The 21,668-nt window shown below is 46.0% G+C and overlaps 1 protein-coding gene across 4 annotated transcripts in view; it reads right to left on the reverse strand.

Moving 5' to 3' along the window:
• Nucleotides 1-21,668, reverse strand: part of SNX15 (sorting nexin 15) — a 109,439-nt gene that overhangs the window by 46,109 nt on the left and 41,662 nt on the right. For 3 of the 4 annotated variants that reach the window (XM_063944829.1, XM_063944827.1, XM_063944826.1), the window contains 4 exons: nt 20,754-20,874; nt 14,355-14,470; nt 14,073-14,256; nt 7,209-7,349 (listed from right to left, as the gene is read on the reverse strand). In XM_063944829.1, coding sequence (XP_063800899.1) covers nt 7,209-7,349; nt 14,073-14,256; nt 14,355-14,470; nt 20,754-20,874 — 562 coding nt within the window. The remainder of the gene's footprint in view (nt 1-7,208; nt 7,350-14,072; nt 14,257-14,354; nt 14,471-20,753; nt 20,875-21,668) is intronic. The other variant, XM_063944828.1, reaches the window with a different exon arrangement.

Raw genomic sequence — 21,668 nt, forward strand, 5'->3', positions numbered from 1 at the left:
CACCTTGATAAAGACCCCAGTTTGGGGAAGAAACGCGTTGGTGGAGGAGGCGATCCAGTCCCTGAGATACAGGAAGATTTGATGTTTCTCATACAGGAAGATTTCACGTTGCCAGAAGTTCTGACGGTTTTTCAGTGGGACATTCCCGGGATCCCTAATATTAGCTGTATGAACGCAATTTGAACTGTCTAATCCACATTTCCAGCCTATCTGGTAAATACCCATTGTATCACTTGACTGGAAAGCCTCTGCCTTAGAGAAAGGAGTATGCCTTGCACTGCACTTTATGTTCATATTAGAACATTTTAATCCATTGTTTGTCATTTATGTTTAATAAAACTGTTACACTATATATCTTTTTATCTCCGTTATATATCTCATACTTTATACCGGGACGGTTTACGAGAACAAGTGATTAATTGGATCATCGAAAAAGCGCTGGTTAAGTTGATACTTAATTTTTTTCTGTTTGCACAAGAACCCGGCGTCCAAAGGAAGCATATTGGGAGGCGGAAGTATCAAAGGCATAGAACCTGATGAACGTGTTCACAGAGGACCACGTAGCCGCCTTGCACAATTGTTCAGCGGACGCGCCACAGCAGGCTGCCCAAGAAGGTCCAACCGACAGAGTAGAATGGGCCTTAAAAGCAGCAGGAGCTGGGAGCCCAGCCTGCGCATAAGCTTGTGCAATCACCATTCTAATCCATCTGGCCAAGGTCTGCTTATTTGCTGGCCAGCCACGTTTGTGAAAACCAGAAAGTACAAAAAGGGAATCTGACCTCCTGATAGAGGCAGTCCTTTCCACATAAACAGGGAGAGCCCATACCACATCCAAAGATCTTTCTTTGGAGGACAGACCAGAAGAGATGAAGGCCAGAACCACAATCTCCTGGTTAAGGTGAAAAGATGATACCACCTTAGGCAAACAACCAGGGCGATTTCGAAGAACAGCCCGGTCACGGTGAAAAATCAGCACCTAAGTCCGACACCCTCCTAGCAGAGGCAATAGCCAACAGAAATACGACCTTAAGTGTAAGGCATTTAAGGTCCATAGACTCAAGAAGTTCAAATGGAGACTCTTGCAGGGCATTTAGGATGACAGACAGATCCCATGGAGCCACAGGAGGGACATAAGGAGGCTGAATCCGTAGAACACCCTTAGTTAAAGTGTGAACGTCAGGTAGAGATGCAATTTTTCTCTGAAACCACACTGACAAGGCAGATATATGAACCGTGAGGGAGGCCAGACGAAGGCACAAGTCTAGGCCTTGTTGAAGAAAAGCCAAAAGTCTGGAAGTTTCGAAAGTATATGCATCATAACTCTTAGCAGCACACCATTTGAAGTAAGAATTCCAGACCCTGTAATAAATCCGAGCTGAAGCTGGTTTTACGGGCTTTCAACATACTGTAGTCTGAATGACCGCCTCAGAGAATCCTTTTGCTCTCAGGAGTGATGCTTCAAGAGTAACGCTGTCAAAGCCAGTCTGGCCAGGTCCTGGTAGACACAAGGGCCCTGAACGCGGAAGTCTGGGCATTGAGGAAATAGAAGAGGACACTCTATCGAGAGACCCTGCAGGTCTGAGAACCAATGCCGTTTTGGCCACACTGGAGCGACTAGAAGTAGTAGTCCTCCTTCTTGCTTGAACTTCCGTAGTACCTTGGGCAGAAGTGACACCAGAGGGAACATGTATGGCAGCCGAAAGTTCTATGGAATTGCCCAAAGACTGGAACCTTGTGATTGTGTCGAGACGCCATCAGGTCTACATCTGGTAGGCCCCACTTGTCCACTAGGAGTTGAAAGACTTCGGGATGAAGACTCCACTCACCGGCGTGTACGTCCTGGCGACTGAGGAAGTCCGCATCCCAGTTTAGGAACCCCAAAATGAACACTGCCGATATGGCTGGCAGATGGCGTTCCGCCCACTGAAGAATCCTTGATACTTCCCTCATTGCCATGCGGCTTCGAGTGCCGCCTTGATGATTTATGTACGCCACCGTGGTGGCGTTGTCTGAATGTACCTGAACAGGCTGGTTCTGTACTAGAGGCAGGGCTAGTGTCAACGCATTGAACACTGCCCGCAATTCCAGAATGTTTATCGGGAGGGGAGATTCCTCCCTGGTCCACCAGCCCTGAAAGTGATGCTCCAACACCGCGCCCCAACGCCGCAGACTGGCATCTTTTGTCAGAAGCACCCAGTTGGAGATGCAGAAGGGACGACCCCTGCCCAGTTGCTGGTCCTATAGCCACCAGCTCAGTGACAAGCGGACCTCCGGAGTCAATGAGATCATGTGGGTCCTGATCCGGTGAGGCAAGCCGTCCCTCTTGGAGAGCATCAACCTCTGCAGGGGGCGGGAATGAAATGGAGCGTACTCTACCATGTCGAAAGCAGACACCATGAGGCCTAGTACTTGCATAGTCAAATGTATTGACACACTTGAGCGAGAGAGGAAGCATCATATCTTGTCCTGAAGTTTCAGGATCTTTTCCAGGGACAAAAACAACCGCTGGTTGTGGGTGTCCAATCGTGTTCCCAGGTGCACCATGCTCTGAGAAGGGACCAGGGAAGAATTTGTCCAGTTGATGAGCCACCTGTGGGCTTGCAGGAATTGGACCGTCAGTTCCAGATGACAGAGGAGAACCTCTGGAGAGTTCGCCAGGATCAACAAGTCGTCCAGATACGGCAGGATCCCGATACCCTGACGGCGGAGTAGAGCCGTCATGACCGCCATGACCTTGGTGAAAATTTTGTGCCGTAGTCAGACCGAAAGGTAAGACCTGGAATTGAAAATGTAAGTTGCCAATAGCAAACCGCAGGTATTGCTGATGCGACACTGCAATAGGAATATGCAGGTAAGCTTCCTGTATGTCCAGGAATACCATATAGTCCTTGAAGTGTTTCCATACGAAATTTGGAAACTTTCACTTATTTGTTCAAAGACTTGAGATTGAGAATAGGCCGAGAGTACCCATTCGGTTTCGGGACTAGGAACAGCGTGGAATAGTGACCCCTGCCTCTCTGAGCCAGAGGCACCAGTACTATCACTCCTGTATCCAGGAGGATTGCACCACCAAATGGAGAGTTTTTGCTTTTACCTGATCCAAAGGGATGTTTGTTGAGCAAAACTGGCGAGCGGGACGTTTCTTGAAAAAGATGACGTATCCGTGAATGACTAAAAGGAAGAATTCTTAGCCTTCGGAGCCGAAGGGGAAGTACTATGCAGACATGCAGTCTTAGCTGAAGCTAAGTCAGAAACAATCTTGTTGAGATCTTCCCCAAAAAGAATGTTTCCCTTAAAAAGGATCACCTCCAAGGTCTTTGTAGAGTCCAGATCGATGGACCAGGACCGCAACCAGAGGATCCAATGAGCCAGAATAGACGTAGTAGACCCTTTGGCCACCAGGATACCTGCATCAGATGCCACCTCCCGAATATAATGAGAGGCTGTAATAATATATGAAAGACACTGTCTAGCATTATCAGGAAAATCAGACGGTAGTTCCACTTCCACTTCCTGGACCCAGGCCTCTATAGCCTTAGCAGCCCAAGAGGCTGCAAAAGTGGGCCTATGTACAGCTCCAGCAAGAGTGTAAATGGACTTCAAGCAACCCTCCACACGCTTATCCGTCGATACCTTCAGCAAGGCAACGGTAGTGACAGGCAGAGCAGAGGATACCACCAGACGTGCGACTTGTGAATCCACCAGCGGAGGTGTTTCCCAATTTTTACTTAACTCTGCAGCGAGGGGATAACGGGCTAGCAGCTTTTTAGACCGAGCAAATTTCTTTCCTGGATTCCTGATGAATGTCAACCAAGCGGTCAGAATGAGGTAAAACTAGTTTAGTAACCTTCTGACGTTTAAACATATCTGCTTTCTTAGAGGTAGCTGAAGGCTCTTCGTCTTTGAAGAATCAGCCTGATAGCCTCCAAGAGGTCAGGAACATCCACGTATGTCAGAGATTTCCCATCAGAAACATCTGCATCAGTGTCTGGTCAGTGTAAGCGCCATCTTCATTGATGAGGTATCCGAAACATGTGTAGATTGTGAGGAAGTAATGGCCCCGTTTAGAGGAACCCTTGATCTTAGACGGGCAAGAGTCAGAATTTTGCATAGCCAGAGACTGATTTAATTGCTGTAACTGAGAAGACAGAGTATCTGCCAATGGCAGATTAACTGCAGGGACAATATGTGGCTATAATGGCACAGGAGGTCCCATAGGGGGCGCAAGTCTAGTTACTAGCTGTCAAAGTCAAAAATATTACATAAAGAGAACATACAAACTACACACATTTAAGTCGCTATACTTGCAAATATGCGCAGCGAGCACAGCAATATATGGTAACACACGCATTTACACGGACATGCTACAGAGATGGATTCAACACTTATTTCATACAGTACATAATTATAATAATATCAAGTGCCAGATATCATGGTCATTTAAAATCACCTAATGAATTAATGTCATGAATGTGTATTATTTGAACGGAACCAGACACATCGGTCATATTTACTATTAAAACAACCAGCTTAATGTGTAGATTAATTTGATACTTGTTATTAAGTTGTAGGACATTGCAGCGGATAGTTATGATTGAATGTATAAAAGCTAAAATCACTTTGTTAGAACAATGAATGATACAGTGAACAGGGAACTCCGGCCGGCCCCTTTGGCAGTCTTCAGGGCTGAACCTGATCAGCATATACAAAGAGAATAGTGACTCAATCATAAATGAGAGAGAGACCCCTCCCCCAGGAACTAGTCACACAGGAAGGTAGTTTTTGTCTCTTGTGGTCTCAGGGTCAGTTGCTTTTGGTCTGAGAGGGAGATGGAGGACTTGCTGGCAGATCAGTTCCTGTATTTATTTACAGAGAGAGGGAGACAAACTACATTGGAGGGAATGGTAATTGTATCGCTGGCATGTAACTGAAATTGTATGTAATTGTATGTAACTATGTATTAACTGCTTACTGTATGAGTTGTAACTATAGGTATACTGTACTTTGTAATATATATTGAATCCATATCCTTTTTAATAACAAATATATACATCAATGAGCTTTGGAACTCAGATAATGTGTGGGTGTATTGTTTTCTCTTATGGGATGCAGTGTTGTGCGATGTACAGCGCACATTTATGGGATTTGGTAATAAGATGTGCAGGCACTTACAATATATATTAGAGCGGGCATTTTAAAGATTTGTGAGAAATCAATTTGGCATTCATATAGCGTAGTCAGTAAATTAGAGAAAGCAGCCCAAGGTGGGTCTTGATTTGCCCCCGTTGCTGCAGACTGACCAGGGGATATTGAACCCCCAGTACCTGAACCCTCAGCTGCTATGTTTTCCTCCGAGTAATCCATGGCATCAGCACTGCATGGTGCAGGATCAGCCATAGATCGACCACCTTGTTTAGCGGACATTATATGTAAGCGTAACCTTAGGGTGTAACAGTACAATATAAGCAGACAAATTACCTGAAAAAAAACCCTTGTATAGTGTGACTACAAGCAGAGCACAAACAGAGGATTTAAGAGGTATATGGTGACTGAAACACACAGAGAAAAATACCAAAGTAGTATATACTGTGAAACACTATATTTATGAGGACCCTCAGGGTACAGAATATAGGGATAGCAATATGTGTGGGATACATGAAATAGAGATCACACAGCAGCTATTGGCACACACTCAGTCACATATACAATGCAGAAATTATTACCAACAATAAAACTGCACTGGACTAGCAATACTAAGTACAACTGTACCACTAAGTAAAGCTATATAGGTATATAGATATAACAATGCACAGTAAAGACTGGATGTATATCACAGGGTACTTGTACTAAATATCCCTGTAGTAATGCACTTGTTCTTAACTAACACTGTCTAAATGACATGTAGAATACTTAAGTGTCCTGTAAATGCACAGCTGAAGATGCAGGCGGCTTTACAGAGGAGACATTGCCCAGCAGTCCCAGAATCAGCTCATCATGTTGTGATGGCGCCAAAAGCTGACAGTGAGTGAGGGAGACAGAGATGCAGCTCCAGGGTGGGAGCATTTAATGTAAATGGCGCCCAGGGGCTAGGGGAGGGTCTACAGGTCAGAGCCTTATCCCCTTGCTGGACTTCACCACTGGGTACTGCGGGCCTCAATAAAATGGATTATATGAGAATCCGACCTGTGCCCTTGCCCTGGTGGTCTAGTGGGGTCCCTGTACCAACACAGTGTCCACGCCAGCGCGCGCGGCTCGTCTCCTAATGGCCGCGCCGGATCGTGATTTGCAGCGGGTCCCGCCTGGGGGACCCTCTTACCTCCTCCCTTGATGTGACCACGCGATCCCGGAGAGCTGCGGTGAATGTGTGTGTGCCTGATGCGAAAAAACGGAGCCCTCCGCTGTAAGTACCCGGCAACCAGGGCGCGAGAGTATACAGCGCCGCCGGGGGACGTGATGGAGCTGTAGCATGGAGTGCCTATGCTGCAGCCCTTGAAGTCTTCTATCTTCTTATAAAAGCTCTTTTCAGGGCTGCCTGTTAGTATCCTGCCTGCAGGGCTCCAACTTACAAACTGAGCTCCTATGCACGGAGGCGGGGTTATAGAGGAGGCAGCGCTGTGCATCTTGGGAACAGTCAAAGCTTTTAGCCTGTTGGTGCCTCGGATCAAGATCCAACTCTACACCATGATGTTATTCCCTGTGGAACCCCAGTGTACCCCGCTGCAGAAATAAAAATCTTATCGAAAATAGAAGTGTGGAGAATCCTCAACGTGTGCCATCTCGGCAAGGCACAAAAAAACACTGAGGTACCTTTGAGAGTATGGAGGGGATGGAGGGTTACTAATTTAAATATTTAAATGTGCCTATCCCTGCTAACGCCCCGTCCATATCCCAAGAGTACTCCAGTGACCCCTAGTGGATGAAAAAGAAACATTGGTTTATTTAATTATCCCTTTCGGAGAGGGGCAACACACTCCACTCAAGGCCCCATTGTAAATTGCTGAGGAGGCAGCGATGCAGCCCATCCTCCTGCAGTTCCATTCTGCTCTTTTCAGAGGTGACTGTACTTGCTACTAATGCCTGCGCCAGTAATAGGCCCCTGTCACCTCAAGCCCTGTTGTCACTTCATCCCCTGCAATGATGGTAATTCCGCCCACTGACTAGAGAGAACAATTGTATCCTACCCACTAATGTAACTAATACATGCTTACCTTCTGTATAACAAGGGTCAAACAGTGCCAAGTCATTGGGATCCAGTGATTTTGTGGATGGAAGTGGTTGGTGGATCTCTTCAGCTTCTATCTGGCACACATCTTCACTCAGATCAAAGAGTAAATCAAACGCAGTTGGTTCTGCAGAAAGTAACAACTGTGTCACTAAATACTGCAGTGTACATAAGCTCTTCTCATCCATGCCGCTAGATTTAAATGGCAATATTTTAAAAGGCAAAACCAGGCTGGTTTTGCCCATTAAAATATTGCAGCTTAAAAAATAGCTCGTACATTTTCAAAATCTCCTTGCTGCCTGTAGCTCACTGGCCATTACATGTGCCCCATTCAGCTCAAATGTTACAGAGTGACTTTACAGAACTAATAAAAACAATATATATGTTGTCTCGTGTTGGGTATGAAATACCGGCAGTCGGATCCCGACAGTAAGGAGAACACCATGGGGTCCCAAGGGTCATAATCCCGACACATCCTGGTAATATTACCCCACTCCTACCCCAAACCTTAACTCATCCCTCCTGCACCCTAACCCTAACTGTTCCCTCCCACAGCCTAACACAATGCATGCCTAACACCCACCCAAACCCGCCCCCTAGTGCCTAACCTTAACCCCTGTACTTACCTATGGGATGTGTCGGGATTCTGGCCGTCAGGATCCCGCTGTCTGTCTTCTGACTGTCAAGTTCCCGACTGACGGTATTTTGACTGCATCCCATTTGTCTCCACCATGTCATAAGGCTGGTGTCACATGAGCAGTATATTTTTGCAGCCAGACTAGCAATATATTCTAATGTTCTTCTAGTGATGCATTGCATTAAATAAGCAGCATGCAAAGTAGTAAGAAGCACTTCCTACAGTATTTAGCTGCTTTGCTCCATCCACGCAACACCAACATTAGGTTACAATGTTAAGGAAAGAAATTAAATAGAAACAAAGTTTAAGAAGCAATGAGAGTGAAAAAAAAAATATATATATATAAAAAAAAAATAAAAAAAAATTGAATTTTAATTACCTACTGGTAAATCCTTTTCTCGTGGTCTGTAGAGGATACTGGGGTTCCATTTAGTACCATGGGGTATAGACGGGTCTACTAGGAGCCATGGGCACTTTAAGAATTTGATAGTGTGGGCTGGCTCCTCCCTCTATGCCCCTCCTACCAGACTCAGGCTAGGAAACTGTGCCCGAGGAGACGGACATACTTTGAGAGAAGGCTAGATAAAGATAATGGCGAGATTCCGAACCAGCACACACAAACAGAGGAAAGCTATGCTAACCCAACTTTAAAAAGGAACAGCAACAGCTGAACCATCAATACTTAACCAAGTAACAGTGCAGGAAGAACGAAGCACTGGGCGAGCACCCAGTATTCTCTACGGACTATGAGAAAAAGATTTACCGGTAGGTAATTAAAATCCTATTTTCTCTTGCGTCATAGAGGATACTGGGGTTCCATTTAGTACCATGGGGATGTACCAAAGCTCCCAAACCGGGTGGGAGAGTGCTGAGGTTCCTGCAGAACTGATTGATCAAGCTGAAGATCCTCAGAGGCCAAAGTATCGAACTTGTAGAACTTAGCAAACATGTTCGAACCTGACCAAGTAGCCGCTCAGCAGAGCTGTAAAGCCAAGACACCCTGGGCAGCCGCCCCAGAAGAACCCACCGAGCTAGTAGAGTGGGCCTGTACAGATTCTGGAACCAGCAAACCTGCCGTGGAATAAGCATGCTGGATAGTGAGCCTGATCCAGGGTGCAATGGACTGCTTTGAAGCTGGACACCCAATTTTATTGGGATCACAGGGAACGAACAGAGAGTCAGATTTTCTGTGATGAGCTGTCCTCTTTATGTATACCTGCAAAGCCCTCACAACATCCAAAGAGTTTGAAGTAGCAGAAGTGTTGGTGATAACAGGAACCACAATAGGTTGGTTGATGTGAAACGCAGAGACCACTTTCGGAAGAAATTACTGACGAGTTCTGAGTTCAGCTCTGTCCTCATGGAAATTAAAATAGGGGCTTTTGTGAGACAAAGACCCCAGCTCGGACACACGTCTTGCTGAAGCCGATGCCAACAGTGTGACGGTCTTCCAAGTAAGATATTTTACGTCCACCTCCTGTAAATGGTTCAAACCAGTCCGATTGGAGGAACTGCAGCACCAAATTGAGATCCCAAGGTGCCATGGGAGGCACAAAGGGAGGTTGGATGCGCAGAACACCTTTCAAAACGTCTGGACCTCAGGGAGAGAAGCCAATTGTCTTTGAAAGAAAATGGACAAGGCCGAAATCTGGATTTTTAGGGAGCTCAGACGTAGGCCCACATCCACACCTGCCTGCAGAAAAAGCAGGAAACGTCCCATGTGAAATTCCGCCGCAGAATAAGTTCTGCTCTCACAACGAGAGACGTATTTCTTCCAAATACGGTGGTAAAGTTTAGACGTTACCCCCTTTCTGGCTTGGATCATAGTCGGGATAACTTTGTTAGGGATCCCTCTTCCAGCCAGAATCAGCCGTTCAACTTCCATGTGATCAAACGTAGCTGCGGTAAGTCCTGATAGACAAACGGGCCCTGTTACAGAAGATCCTCGCGAAAGAGGTAGAGGCCACCGATCTTCGAGGAGCATCTCCAGAAGGTCCGCGTACCAGGCCCTTCTTGGCCAGTACAGAGCAATGAGTATTGCTTGAACCTTTTCCGTTTTTATTCCATTTAGAATTCTTGGGATCAGAGGAAGTGGAGGAAACACGTACACCATCCGATAGACCCATGACGTCGTCAGAGCGTCCACTGCCTGTGGGTCTCTCAACCTGGAACAATACCGCTTGAGCTTCTCGTTGAGAGAGGCCATCCTGTTGAATTGTGGAGATCCACATCGACGTGTCAAGCACCTGAACACTTCTGGGTGAAGGCCCCACTCCACCGGGTGCAGGTCGGGTCTGCTGAGGAAGTCTGCTACCCAGTTGTGTAGCCACTGCAGAAGGAAGATCCTGGCTTTTGGCGACAGACTAATCCTCTGGCGCATGTGAAGACGCGATCCGGACAATTTGTCCAATAGATAGAGCTGGAAGGGTCTTGCTTGAAACCTACCGTATTGAAGCGCCTCGTAAGAGGCCACCATTTTCCCCAGAATGCGAATGCATAGATGCACGGATATCTGGGTTGGCTTCAGGACATCCCGGACCATCGACTGGATTACCAATGTCTTTTCCAACGGAAGGAACACCTTCTGCGACTCAGTGTCCGGTATCATTCCCAGGAATGGAAGCCTCTGTGTTGGCTCTAGGTGAGATTTCGGAAGGTTCAGAATCCACCCGTGATCCTGGAGAAGTTTGGTTTAGAGACCAATGCTGTCCAGCAACCTCTCCCTGGACGGTGCCTTTATCAGAAGATCGTCCAGGTACAGAATTATATTCACTCCCTGTTTGCGGAGTAGAAACATCATCTCTGCCAACACTTTGGTGAACACCCTCGGTGTTGTGGAGAGACCAAATAGCAGGGCCTGGAATTGTTAGTGACAGTCCTGCAGTGTAAACCGAAGATAAGCCTGATGAGGCAGCAAGATCGGAATGTGAAGGTATGCATCCTTGATATCCAGAGACACTAGGAATTCCCCTTCCTCCAGACCTGAAATCACCGCTCTCAAAGACTCCATCTTGAACTTGAACACTCGTAAGAACGGGTTCAAGGACTTGAGGTTCAGAATCGTCCGTACCGAACTGTCCGGATTCGGTACTACAAACAAGTTGGAACAGTACCCCTTGTTTTGTAGATGAGGTGGAACTGGAACAATGACGTGAGTCTGTACCAGTTTTTGGATGGCCTGCTGTAAAGTTATACTTGCCTCTTGTGAAACTAGTAAGCCCGATTCGAAGAATCTGTGAGGTGGGAGCTCTTGGAACTCCAGTCTGTAGCCCTGGGAAATAAGATCTATGACCCAGGGATCCAGTCACAATCTTGACCAGATGTGACTGAAGAAGTTTAGTCGGGCTCCCACCTGACAGCCTTCCAGGCATCGCGGTCCACCATCATGCTGAAGGCTTTAAGGAATCAGAGCCTGAGCTCTGTTCCTGGACACCTGCAGTTGTTGGTTTGTGTGGTTTACCTCTTGAGCCTCTGGAGGCCGTAGAAGCACCTCTGGATTCTCCCTTAAACTTGGCTGTCCGAAAGGACTGTAAATTTGAAGCTGAATAAGTTTTCCTGGATGGGGAGGCTGCGGAAGGAAGATACGTAGACTTACCCGCAGTAGCTTTGGAGATCCATTTGTCTAGTTCATCTCCAAACAAGGCCTCTCCTGTGAATTGTAGGCCTTCCACGCCTTTCCTGTAGTCTGCATCAGCAGTTCACTGGCATAGCCACAAGCCCTTGTGTGCGGACACTGCCATAGCGGTGGTGCATGCATTATGCAAGCCTATCTCTTTTATGGCTTCCACAATAAAGTTTGCAGAGTCCTGTATATGCTGCAGAAGTAAAACAACATCCCCCCTAGACAAGGAATCTACCCCCTCAATTAGGTTACCTGACCATTTAGCAATGGCTTTTTGTGATCCACGCACATGCAATAGTGGGTCTGGGCTACCCCTGCAGCTGTGTACAATGATTTGAGTGTAGTCTCAATATTACGATCAGCTGCGTCTTTTAGGGAGGCTGCACCAGGGACAGGCAATACAATTTTTCGTGAGAGCCTAGAGACTGATGCGTCCACTACCGATGGATTTTCCCATTTTTTTCCTATCCTCCAGAGGAAAATGAAAAGATGAGAGCAACCTTTTAGGGATTTGAAATTTCTTATCAGGATTAACCCACGGTTCTTTAAACAGGGTATTCAATTCCATTGACACAGGAAAAGTGACTGAGGACTTCTTTTTTACATTAAAATAAGATTCCTCATACTCCTCTGACACCTTATCAGGAATTTGCAGAACATCTCTGATAGCCTCTATAAGAGCTTCTATTCCCTGTGACAGAGTAGCATCCCCCCCTCCAAGTTCACCTCACCCTCCTCCATGTCTGACCCGTCAGCCTCAGACTGCAGGATATGGGCCAGAGAATGTTTTTGCAGACAAATGGGAGGGGATTGAGACGCTGGTTTGGGGAGTCTCTATTCATAAACTCATCTACAGTTTGTCTTAAGTATTGCATCTCTTTCTCATTGCGGGATCATTTTGTAGAAATATCAGAGATAATTCCTTTAATGGAATTAACCCACTCCGGTTCAGCCCCACTATTCTGGGAAGGTGCACCACCCTGAGTACCCAGTCGTGAACCTCCTGGTGAAGAGGAACACTCCGCTGTACAAGATACACACTCTTTGCCTGACATAATGTAAATGTGACCGCACACACACACACACACACACACACACACACACACACACGAAAAGGTTAAGCACAATTAACTCACAAAGAGCCCTTCAGGGAGACAGAGTTATTTGGAGCCAACCCCCCACCACGCCCTTATCGCTAATGTCAAGCTTAGCTGGGTCGCAGACTAAGTATCTTGATAGGGTACTTACTTAGTACACTAATAATCGCTCCCCTCCTGCTATGACCCCCTGGTACCGCTGAGGTAATTCGGAGTCACTCCAGAGGAGCTGCACGTCCCTGTCAGTCAGCGTCTGTGTCCACTGCAGTGGGAAAATGGCGCTGATGAGCTGCTGGATCCTCTCATAGTAAAGGCCCCGCCCCTTCAATGACACGCGGTTTTCCCGCTTTTTTATACTGGCTGAGGTAAACTGGTGCTTAAAATGGAGAGAAAACCGTTTTGAGGCTGTTTTTGCCAGTGTGGGTACTGTGTACAGTGTACTGAGACACAGCTGTGTACGGTGTCTGGAGACGCATTCCGCCCCGGTTAGAAGCCGTGCGTCTCCGTACCCTCCTGCCGCCATAATGGCTAGCGACCCGCTAGCCGGGACGCCGGCTTAGTACTCACCACTCTTCATTCTTCTGGTTCGGTTAGGGATGGCGGCGTGCTGCGGGAATGTACGCTCGCTGTGATGGGGCTTGCAAATAGTTCCCTCAGGAGCTCAGTGTCCTGTCAGCGGGTAACGGGGCAATTGACCCTTCAAGAGGTTGCCCCCCCCCCCCCCCCCAAGTCCCACGAAGCAGGCAGGCTGGTGCCAACCAGCCCTGCCTGAAAATAACAAACATTTTAATAAATGCAGAAAACTTTTCAGGAGCTTCCATAAGCGTGACCGGCTCCTCCGAGTACATTTTCTAAACTGAGTCTGGTAGGAGGGGCATAGAGGGAGGAGCCAGCCCACACGATCAAATTCTTAAAGTGCCCATGGCTCCTAGTGGACCCGTCTATACCCCATGGTACTAAATGAAACCCCAGTATCCTCTAGGACATAAGAGAAAATAATTATGTATGTAAGGATACTATAAATACTGTGGGGATGAGCACAAGTTGCTATGATGAACATATCGATTTTAAAATGTTGACATAGTATGTCAACAGAGTACATGTCGACTTGTAAAATGTCAACTCCATCCCTAATTTAGACATTTTTTCCCCATGTTGTCATTTCCTTTGTGGACATTTTGTTCATGTTTACATTTTGCAGAGGTCAACATTTTAACCATGTTGACATCATAACATTAGACATTCTGAATGTGGTGGTGAGTGCATACCCTTGCATTCTTCTCTGCATCAGTCCCAGTGTGATATACTACTGGTATAGAAAGTCTTTTTACAAATGGAGATGGAAAACCAAGGCAGAGTAATGGAAGAAGTGACAGGAGAATTGACAGTGTGAGGTTACGGCTTTGCACAGGTCACTTTACATATACACTTTATTTTGCGAGCTGATTTTCTGATTTAATTCCACGTCTCTTCCTTGTCAATGCAGTAACTTACCATTACTGATCCCGTCCTCAATAAGTTCCGTCATAGCTTCCGACACTGTCACATCGGCACCATTTACCTCTTCTTTTATTTCAATAGAAGAGCATCTAGCTGGTTCTGGGATTAATGGCGGAGGCAAGACAAGTACATCTGCAGGGTCCGGACCATCTGATCGCGGTGTAGCTTCTCCTGTCTGCTGATATCATACACACAACACCATTCAATAACATATGTGCAGGCAGAAGAGGAGCAAATCTCTGTCCTAGATTCATTCCCCCTCCCCATGTGTCTTACCCTGAAGAACTCCTTTAGCTGTGGGCTGTTATTGAGAGCTGGGATAGTCACAGTGAACCTCAGCATATCCTCTGCAGCTTGTCTCCGTTCCTCTATAACGTGAGCCTCAAAACGTCCTGGCAAAAGGGAAATGCTTGAATAAGATAGAGCTCAACATGTTATCATTGTATATGTATAATAAATGGGATCCGGTCTGAAGATCGACAGTGTCTAGGTCGACAATGTTTAGGTCGACCACTATAGGTCGACAGTCACTGGGTCGACCGGGTCAGAAGGTCGACAGGTCAAAAGGTCGACATGAGTTTTTCAAAAAAAATTCCTTTTTTTTTTACTTTTTCATACTTAACGATCCACGTGGACTACGATTGGAACGGTGATCTGTGCCGAGCGAAGCGGTAGTGGAGCGAGGCACCTTGCCCGAAGCATGATGAGCGAAGCGAGCCATGCGAAGGGACACGGTGCACTAATTGGGGTTCCCGGTCACTCTACAAAGAAAACTACACCAAAAAAAAACTCATGTCGACCTTCTGACCCTGTCAACCTTCTGACCCTGTCGACCTAGTGACTGTCGATCTATTGTGGTCGACCTAAATATTGTCGACCTAGACACTGTCGATCTAATGATCCACACCCATAATAAATATAATATAAGATATATGTTTTTTATCATAATATGCTGTATGTAAAAATAGGTACACACCAATGGATAGAAGAGGAGTAAGTTTGGGTAGGCAAAGTCAATTCCATATCAAATATATATGTTCTATACTGGAACAATTAAGTGGGGAATAAGTTGAAATGTTAGCATTTAACAGTATTCGTAAATAGCCACTAAGTCCTTGGTTTACGCGCTTCTGTGCTGTTAGGGGACCTGTAGGCACTGGAGAAGAAGTTAGGTGAGGTGTAGGTCAGCTGAACTGTATTACCGTTTGGAGTCTCTATTTTTCTAAAGTCTATTTACTTTTGCAATTTTGGGGGGAATATTTTTCACATTTGAATGTAGATAGCAGGGTTTTCTCATTTGGCGTAACATTCTGGATGGCATGACCATATTACAATTGTGACATCGGTAGCAGTCTAGTGAATGTACGTTTAGGTATCAGGGAGACAGTTCAAGGTCTCCGTACTAAAACATTGAGGGAGATTTCTAATGTAGGCAAGCAACTGTAGTACTAAAATTTGTGTACTTACTGTATATGCATTGTAGTACACAGGTAGGTTTCTCTATTTGCATTTCACATTACTGGAACAGCGTGCATTCAAGCAGTAGACAATGACATAATGTCAACATTTACAATGCTGACATTCTAGAAGTGTCTCTACATGTCGATATTCAGACCATGCCCACATTCTGAAAGCTCGACTTAATATACCACGCCAACTTTTTCTTATTACAGAGACATTGCAGTGGTTACTAGTGGGTGGTGTTAGTTTTCAGGAAACAAAGAACAGATTTAGGGGTCAGATGTATGACGCAATGAAAAGAATGGAGGAATGGGTCAGGGGAGAAGTTGGCCATGGCAACTAATCAGCTTTGAAGTAACATTTATCAAGTGCATTCTATGGACAACTTATCTGCGCTCTCACTGCTTCATACATCTACCCCTCAATTTTAAAACAATTTTAGGTTGCTAATAAAAGAAGGTGATCTGGCATTAAACACAGAGGGGTAAATTTACTAAGATGGAAGTTCTGTTTAAGATGGGATGTTGCCCATAGCAACCAATCAGATTCTACTTCTTATTTATTTAGCACCTTCTAGAAGATAATACCTGGAATCTGATTGGTTGCTATAGGCAACATCCCATCTTAAATAGAACTCCCATCTTAGTAAATTAACCCCAGAGAGTCTGATTCACATGAGTCACAGGCATCTAGCGAGCTGTGCATATGCCGCACCATGCTTATGCATCTCACTGGAGGCTCCATTCGCAGCCGGTCTATGTCCATGAATTGGGCATTCTGGGTGACAACTTGCGAGCATGCACAAGAGATCCATTTCATGTGAGCGCAGTGGGCAAGTAGCCAGGCCTCTGTGCTATTATACAGTGCCTTGCTGAAGTATTCACCCCCCTTGGCTTTTTACCTATTTTGTTACATTACAACCTGTAATTTACATTTTTATTTTTTTTTAAATTTGAATTTGATGTGATGGATCTGCACAAAATAGTCTAAGTTGGTGAAGTGAAATGAGAAAAAAAAACCCGTATATAAAAATAATTTTTTGGAATAAAAATCTGAAAATTGGCATGTGTATATGCATTCATCCCCTTTGCTATGAAGCCCCTCAAAAGTTCTGGTACAACCAATTACCTTCAGAAGTCACATACTTAGTGAAATGAAGTCCACCTGTGTGCAATCAAAGTGTCACATGATCTTTTGTGAAAGGCCCCGAGGCTGCAACACCACTAAGCAAGAGGCATCACACCATGAAGGAGCTCTCCAAACAAGTCAGGGACAAAGTTGTTGAGAAGAACAAGTCAGGGATGGGTTATAAAAAAAATATCCAAATCTTTTGATGATACCCCGGAGCACCATTAAATCCATCATCTTCAAATGGAACATGGTACCATAACAAACCTGCCAAGAGAGGGCCGGCCACCAAAACTCACAGACCGGGCAAGGAGGGCATTAATCAGAGAGGCAGCACAGAGACCAAAGGTAACCCTTTGCAGAGTTCCACAGCAGAGACTGGTGTATCTGCGCATGTGACCACAATAAGCCGTACATTCCATAGAGCTGGGCTTTATGGAAGAGTGGTCAGAAAGAAACCATTACTTTGTGTTAAAAATAAGAAGGCACGTTTTGAGTTTGCCAAAAGGCATGTGGATGACTCCCCAAATGTATGGAGGAAGGTGCTCTGGTCAGAGGAGACTAAAATTGAACTTTTCGGCCACCAAGGAAAACGCTATGTCTGGCGCAAACCCAACACATCCCATCACCCCAAGAACATCATCCCCACAGCGAAACATGGTGGTGGCAGCATCATGCTGTGGGAATGTTTTTCAGCAGCAGGGATTGGGAAACGGTTTTAAGTCGAGGGAAAGATGGATGGTGCTAAATACAGGGATATTCTTGAGCAAAACCTGTTTCAGTCTGCCTGTGATTTGAGACTGGGACGGAGGTTCACCTTCCAGCAGGACAATGACCCAAAGCATACTGCTAAAGCAACACTTGAGTGGTTTAAGGGGAAACATTTAAATGTGTTGGACTGGCCTAGTCAAAGCCCAGATCTCAATCCAATTGAGAATCTGTGGTCAGACTTGAAGATTGCTGTTCACAAGCGGAAACCATCCAACATGAAGGAGTTGGAGCAGTTTTGCCTTGAGGAATGGGCAAAAATCCCAGTGGCAAGATCATAGAGATATATCCAAAGCGACTTGCAGCTGTAATTGCCGCAAACGGTGGCTCTACAAAGTACTGACTTTAGGGGGTTGAACAGTTGTGCACGCTGAAGTTTTCTGTTATGTTATCCTATTTGTTATTTGCTTCACAATAAAAAAAAAACCATCTTCAAAGTTGTAGCCATGTTCTGTAAATTAAATTATGCAAACCTTCAAACAATCCATTTTAATTCCAGGTTGTGAGGCAACAAAACATGAAAAATTCCAAGGGGGGTGAACACTTTAGCAAGGCACTGTAAATCATAGCTAAGCTGACAGTACGGTTTTTTCAGATGGATCTTTCTCACCCGGCATAGGGTATGTGTAATTTCCGGGATTAATGACCGATGCGGCTGTGGACCCTAAAACAGTGAGTGGTGCAACTATACGCATGAAGCCCTATAGGTACTCGCATTAGCATAAGGTAGTAAATGTGACTGCCGCGGCTGTTAGATCTTACACACAATTTGCCTGCGACTCAGAATCAGGCCAAGATGGTCTATAAAAATAAAACGCCAAGCAAATAAAACGTCTTCTCATGAACAGCCTTTTCCCCCAATTAGTGTTTCTGCATAAAGATTAAACACTTTCATCTCGTATATGGTAAAAGGTGAGCAGTAGAACTGAAAGTTGGTGCTCACGATGGGTGTCATGGATTCTGTAACACAAAAATACATAATGATGGAAAAAATTGATGGCAATCCTAAATATGCAGGTACACATTAAAATTCACCTGCCAATATCCACTACTAACCATTCCATCAATGACAGCACATGGGAAATTCACCAGTGTGCACTACAGAAGACTAATCATGATATGCTGCACAGGAAGCTCCATGCTTCCCTGAAACCTGTAGTCCTTTAGCAGAGCACGCGATGCAGAGACTGAGGGGGTGATTCAGACCTGATCACTGGGCTGCTAATTTTGCCGTCCTGCATTCAGATAGTTGCCGCCTCCAGGGGGAGTTTATATTCGCCGTGCAAGTGTGCGATCCTATGTGTACACCGAGCTGTTAAAATCCACTGTGTGCAGTCTCTGCGCAGCCCAGGACTTACTCCTACAGTGCAATCACATCAGGCTGATTGGGGCCGGAGCGGACGTCAGACACACTCCCTGAAAACGCTTTGGCACGCCTGCATTTTTCCGGACACTCCCAGTAAACGGTCAGTTACCACCCACAAATGGCTTCCTCCTTTCAAACACCTTGCAAACGGATTTTTCGCACCATCCCGTCGCTGACCAGCTATGCCCTTTGATGCTGTCCGACGCGCATGCGCAGTTAGTACCTGATAGCCCGCTGTGCGAAAACGCACAGCAGCGATCAGGTCTGAATCACCCCCTGAGTTTTTATGTGCTGGCTACCAAGCACATAACAAGCGGCAGTTTGATGAAGAAACAAGAATTTTATTAAAGAAACTGACGTTTTAGCAATTCTGCAAATCTTTAGTTAAGATAACGAAGAAATGCAGCTCAGCTTTGGAGGGTGGTGGAATATTAGTTTTGTAGCTAGTTAAGGGTTCTCTATGCTTCTAAAAAAAAAAATAAAGGATTGAGAATCACTGCACAAGAAGACTGAATGTAAACAGTGTTGTATAAGGTAGGCAGCCAAAAGGACAAGTAGCAGTAGCACTGTTTAGGTTTCTCAATATGGCCAACTCTGGTGGTCATTCAGAGTTGTTCGCTCGTTGACGATTTTCGCTATGCTGCGATTTGTTTCTAAATGCACATGCGCATGGTACGCAGAGCGCATGCGCTAAGTTATTTAATACAAAAGTAGATTTGCTGGTGTTCCTGCAACGCTTTTCAGTCGCACTGCTGATCGTGAATGATTGACGGAAAAGGGGCGTTTCTGGGTGGTAACTGAGCGTTTTCCGGGAGTGTGCTAAAAAACGCAGGCGTGTCAGGGGAAAACGTGGGAGTGTCTGGAGAAACGAGGGAGTGGCTGGCTGAACGCAGGGCGTGTTTGTGACGTCAAACCAGGAACTAAACGGACTGAGCTGATCACAATCTTTCGTTCGCTATTCTGCTAAGCTAAGATACACTCCCAGAGGGCGGCGGCCTAGCGTTTGCAATGCTGCGAAAAGCAGCTAGCGAGCGAACAACTCGGAATGACCACCTCTGAACAGATCACTGCATGACGGCATGGATGGAGCTTATGAAGGACAAGGTGGAAGACTAGCTTACCTGATGTTCTTGTGCGAAGAGTTTCAGCAGACTTAGGGGTATATTCAATGAAAGTCGAAAGCTGCAGTCTGTCGAAAAGACGGCAGTTTTCGACTTTTTAAGGTCGAATCATGATTCGACCTATTCAATATATCCCAAAATTTTTCGTCAAGTCGATGAATTCGTGGATCAGCGGAATAGCTGCCGATTCAAGTGCTTGTGTCGAAAATGGGTTTTGGCCCCCTTTTCGACCATCTCAGTCAGACATAAAAAAAATGTCAGACTGAGATGAGGGATTATAGCAGGAGAGGGGGGTGGGGAGAGAAGCCGCAGGGAGACAGTCGCGGGCATATAGAGATCATCGCTACAGCACAGCACTAGGATGTCACACAGCCGCGCTGCTCACAGCAGCTTCCACCCAGCACCCGGACACTGCCGTGAGGTCGGGCAGCTGTGACATCCTCCTGTAGCGCTACTAATCTCCTCCGTCTGCCGGCGGCTGTCCCTGCTGGTCTCCTCGCGCCCCCCCTTCCCCCCTCATCTCAATTCGACTTGAAAAAGTCGAATTGAGATTAGATTTGAATAGGGGTTGTCGGAATGGATCCGCTGCTAATTGAATATACCCCTTAATGGCACAATTTATGACAACATTACTATGTTACTCTCTTTTTTCACTGCATGACGGCATGGTTGGAGCTTAGGAAGGACACAGTGGAAGACTAGCTTACCTGATGTTCTTGTGGCTAAGAGTTTCAGCAGACGTAATGGCACAATTTATGACAACATTACTATGTTACTCTCTTTTCTCAATGAATCAATAACAAGTAAAGGAAACATTTCTGAATCACTCACCAAAAACCTGAGCACGGGGAAATGCTGGGAATTCCTGAGTGCGCTGGAAGAGATTTCTGTGTGTATAGGAGAGCTCTCCATGAAGTTTCTTAAAGTCGCTGTAACGTTTCCAAACAACGATCTGAATGATATTCAATTATATATGGTAAGAAACAAGTAGCTTAAGTTACCCTATAAATCCACTTTCTCTATCGTCCTAAGTGGATGCTGGGGTTCCTGAAAGGACCATGGGGAATAGCGGCTCCGCAGGAGACAGGGCACAAAAAAGTAAAGCTTTACTAGGTCAGGTGGTGTGCACTGGCTTCTCCCCCCATGACCCTCCTCCAGACTCCAGTTAGATTTTGTGCCCGAACGAGAAGGGTGCAATCTAGGTGGCTCTCCTAAAGAGCTGCTTAGAGAAAGTTTAGTTTAGGTTTTTTTCTTTACAGTGAGTCCTGCTGGCAACAGGATCACTGCAACGTGGGACTTAGGGGGAAAGTAGTAAACTCACCTGCATGCAGAGTGGATTTGCTGCTTGGCTACTGGACACCATTAGCTCCAGAGGGATCGAACACAGGCCCAGCCGTGGAGTCCGGTCCCGGAGCCGCGCCGCCGACCCCCTTGCAGATGCTGAAGCGTGAAGAGGTCCGGAAACCGGCGGCTGAAGACTCCTCAGTCTTCATAAGGTAGCGCACAGCACTGCAGCTGTGCGCCATTTTCCTCTCAGCACACTTCACTGGGCAGTCACTGAGGGTGCAGAGCGCTGGGGGGGGGCGCTCTGAGAGGCAAATATAAACCTTATACAAGGCTAAAAATACCTCACATATAGCCCATAGGGGCTATATGGAGATATTTAACCCCTGCCTGACTGGAAAAATAGCGGGAGAAGAACCCGCCGAAAAAGGGGCGGGGCCTATCTCCTCAGCACACGGCGCC

Source organism: Pseudophryne corroboree, chromosome 11 (genome assembly GCF_028390025.1).
Source record: "Pseudophryne corroboree isolate aPseCor3 chromosome 11, aPseCor3.hap2, whole genome shotgun sequence".
Taxonomy (NCBI): Eukaryota; Metazoa; Chordata; class Amphibia; order Anura; family Myobatrachidae; genus Pseudophryne; species Pseudophryne corroboree.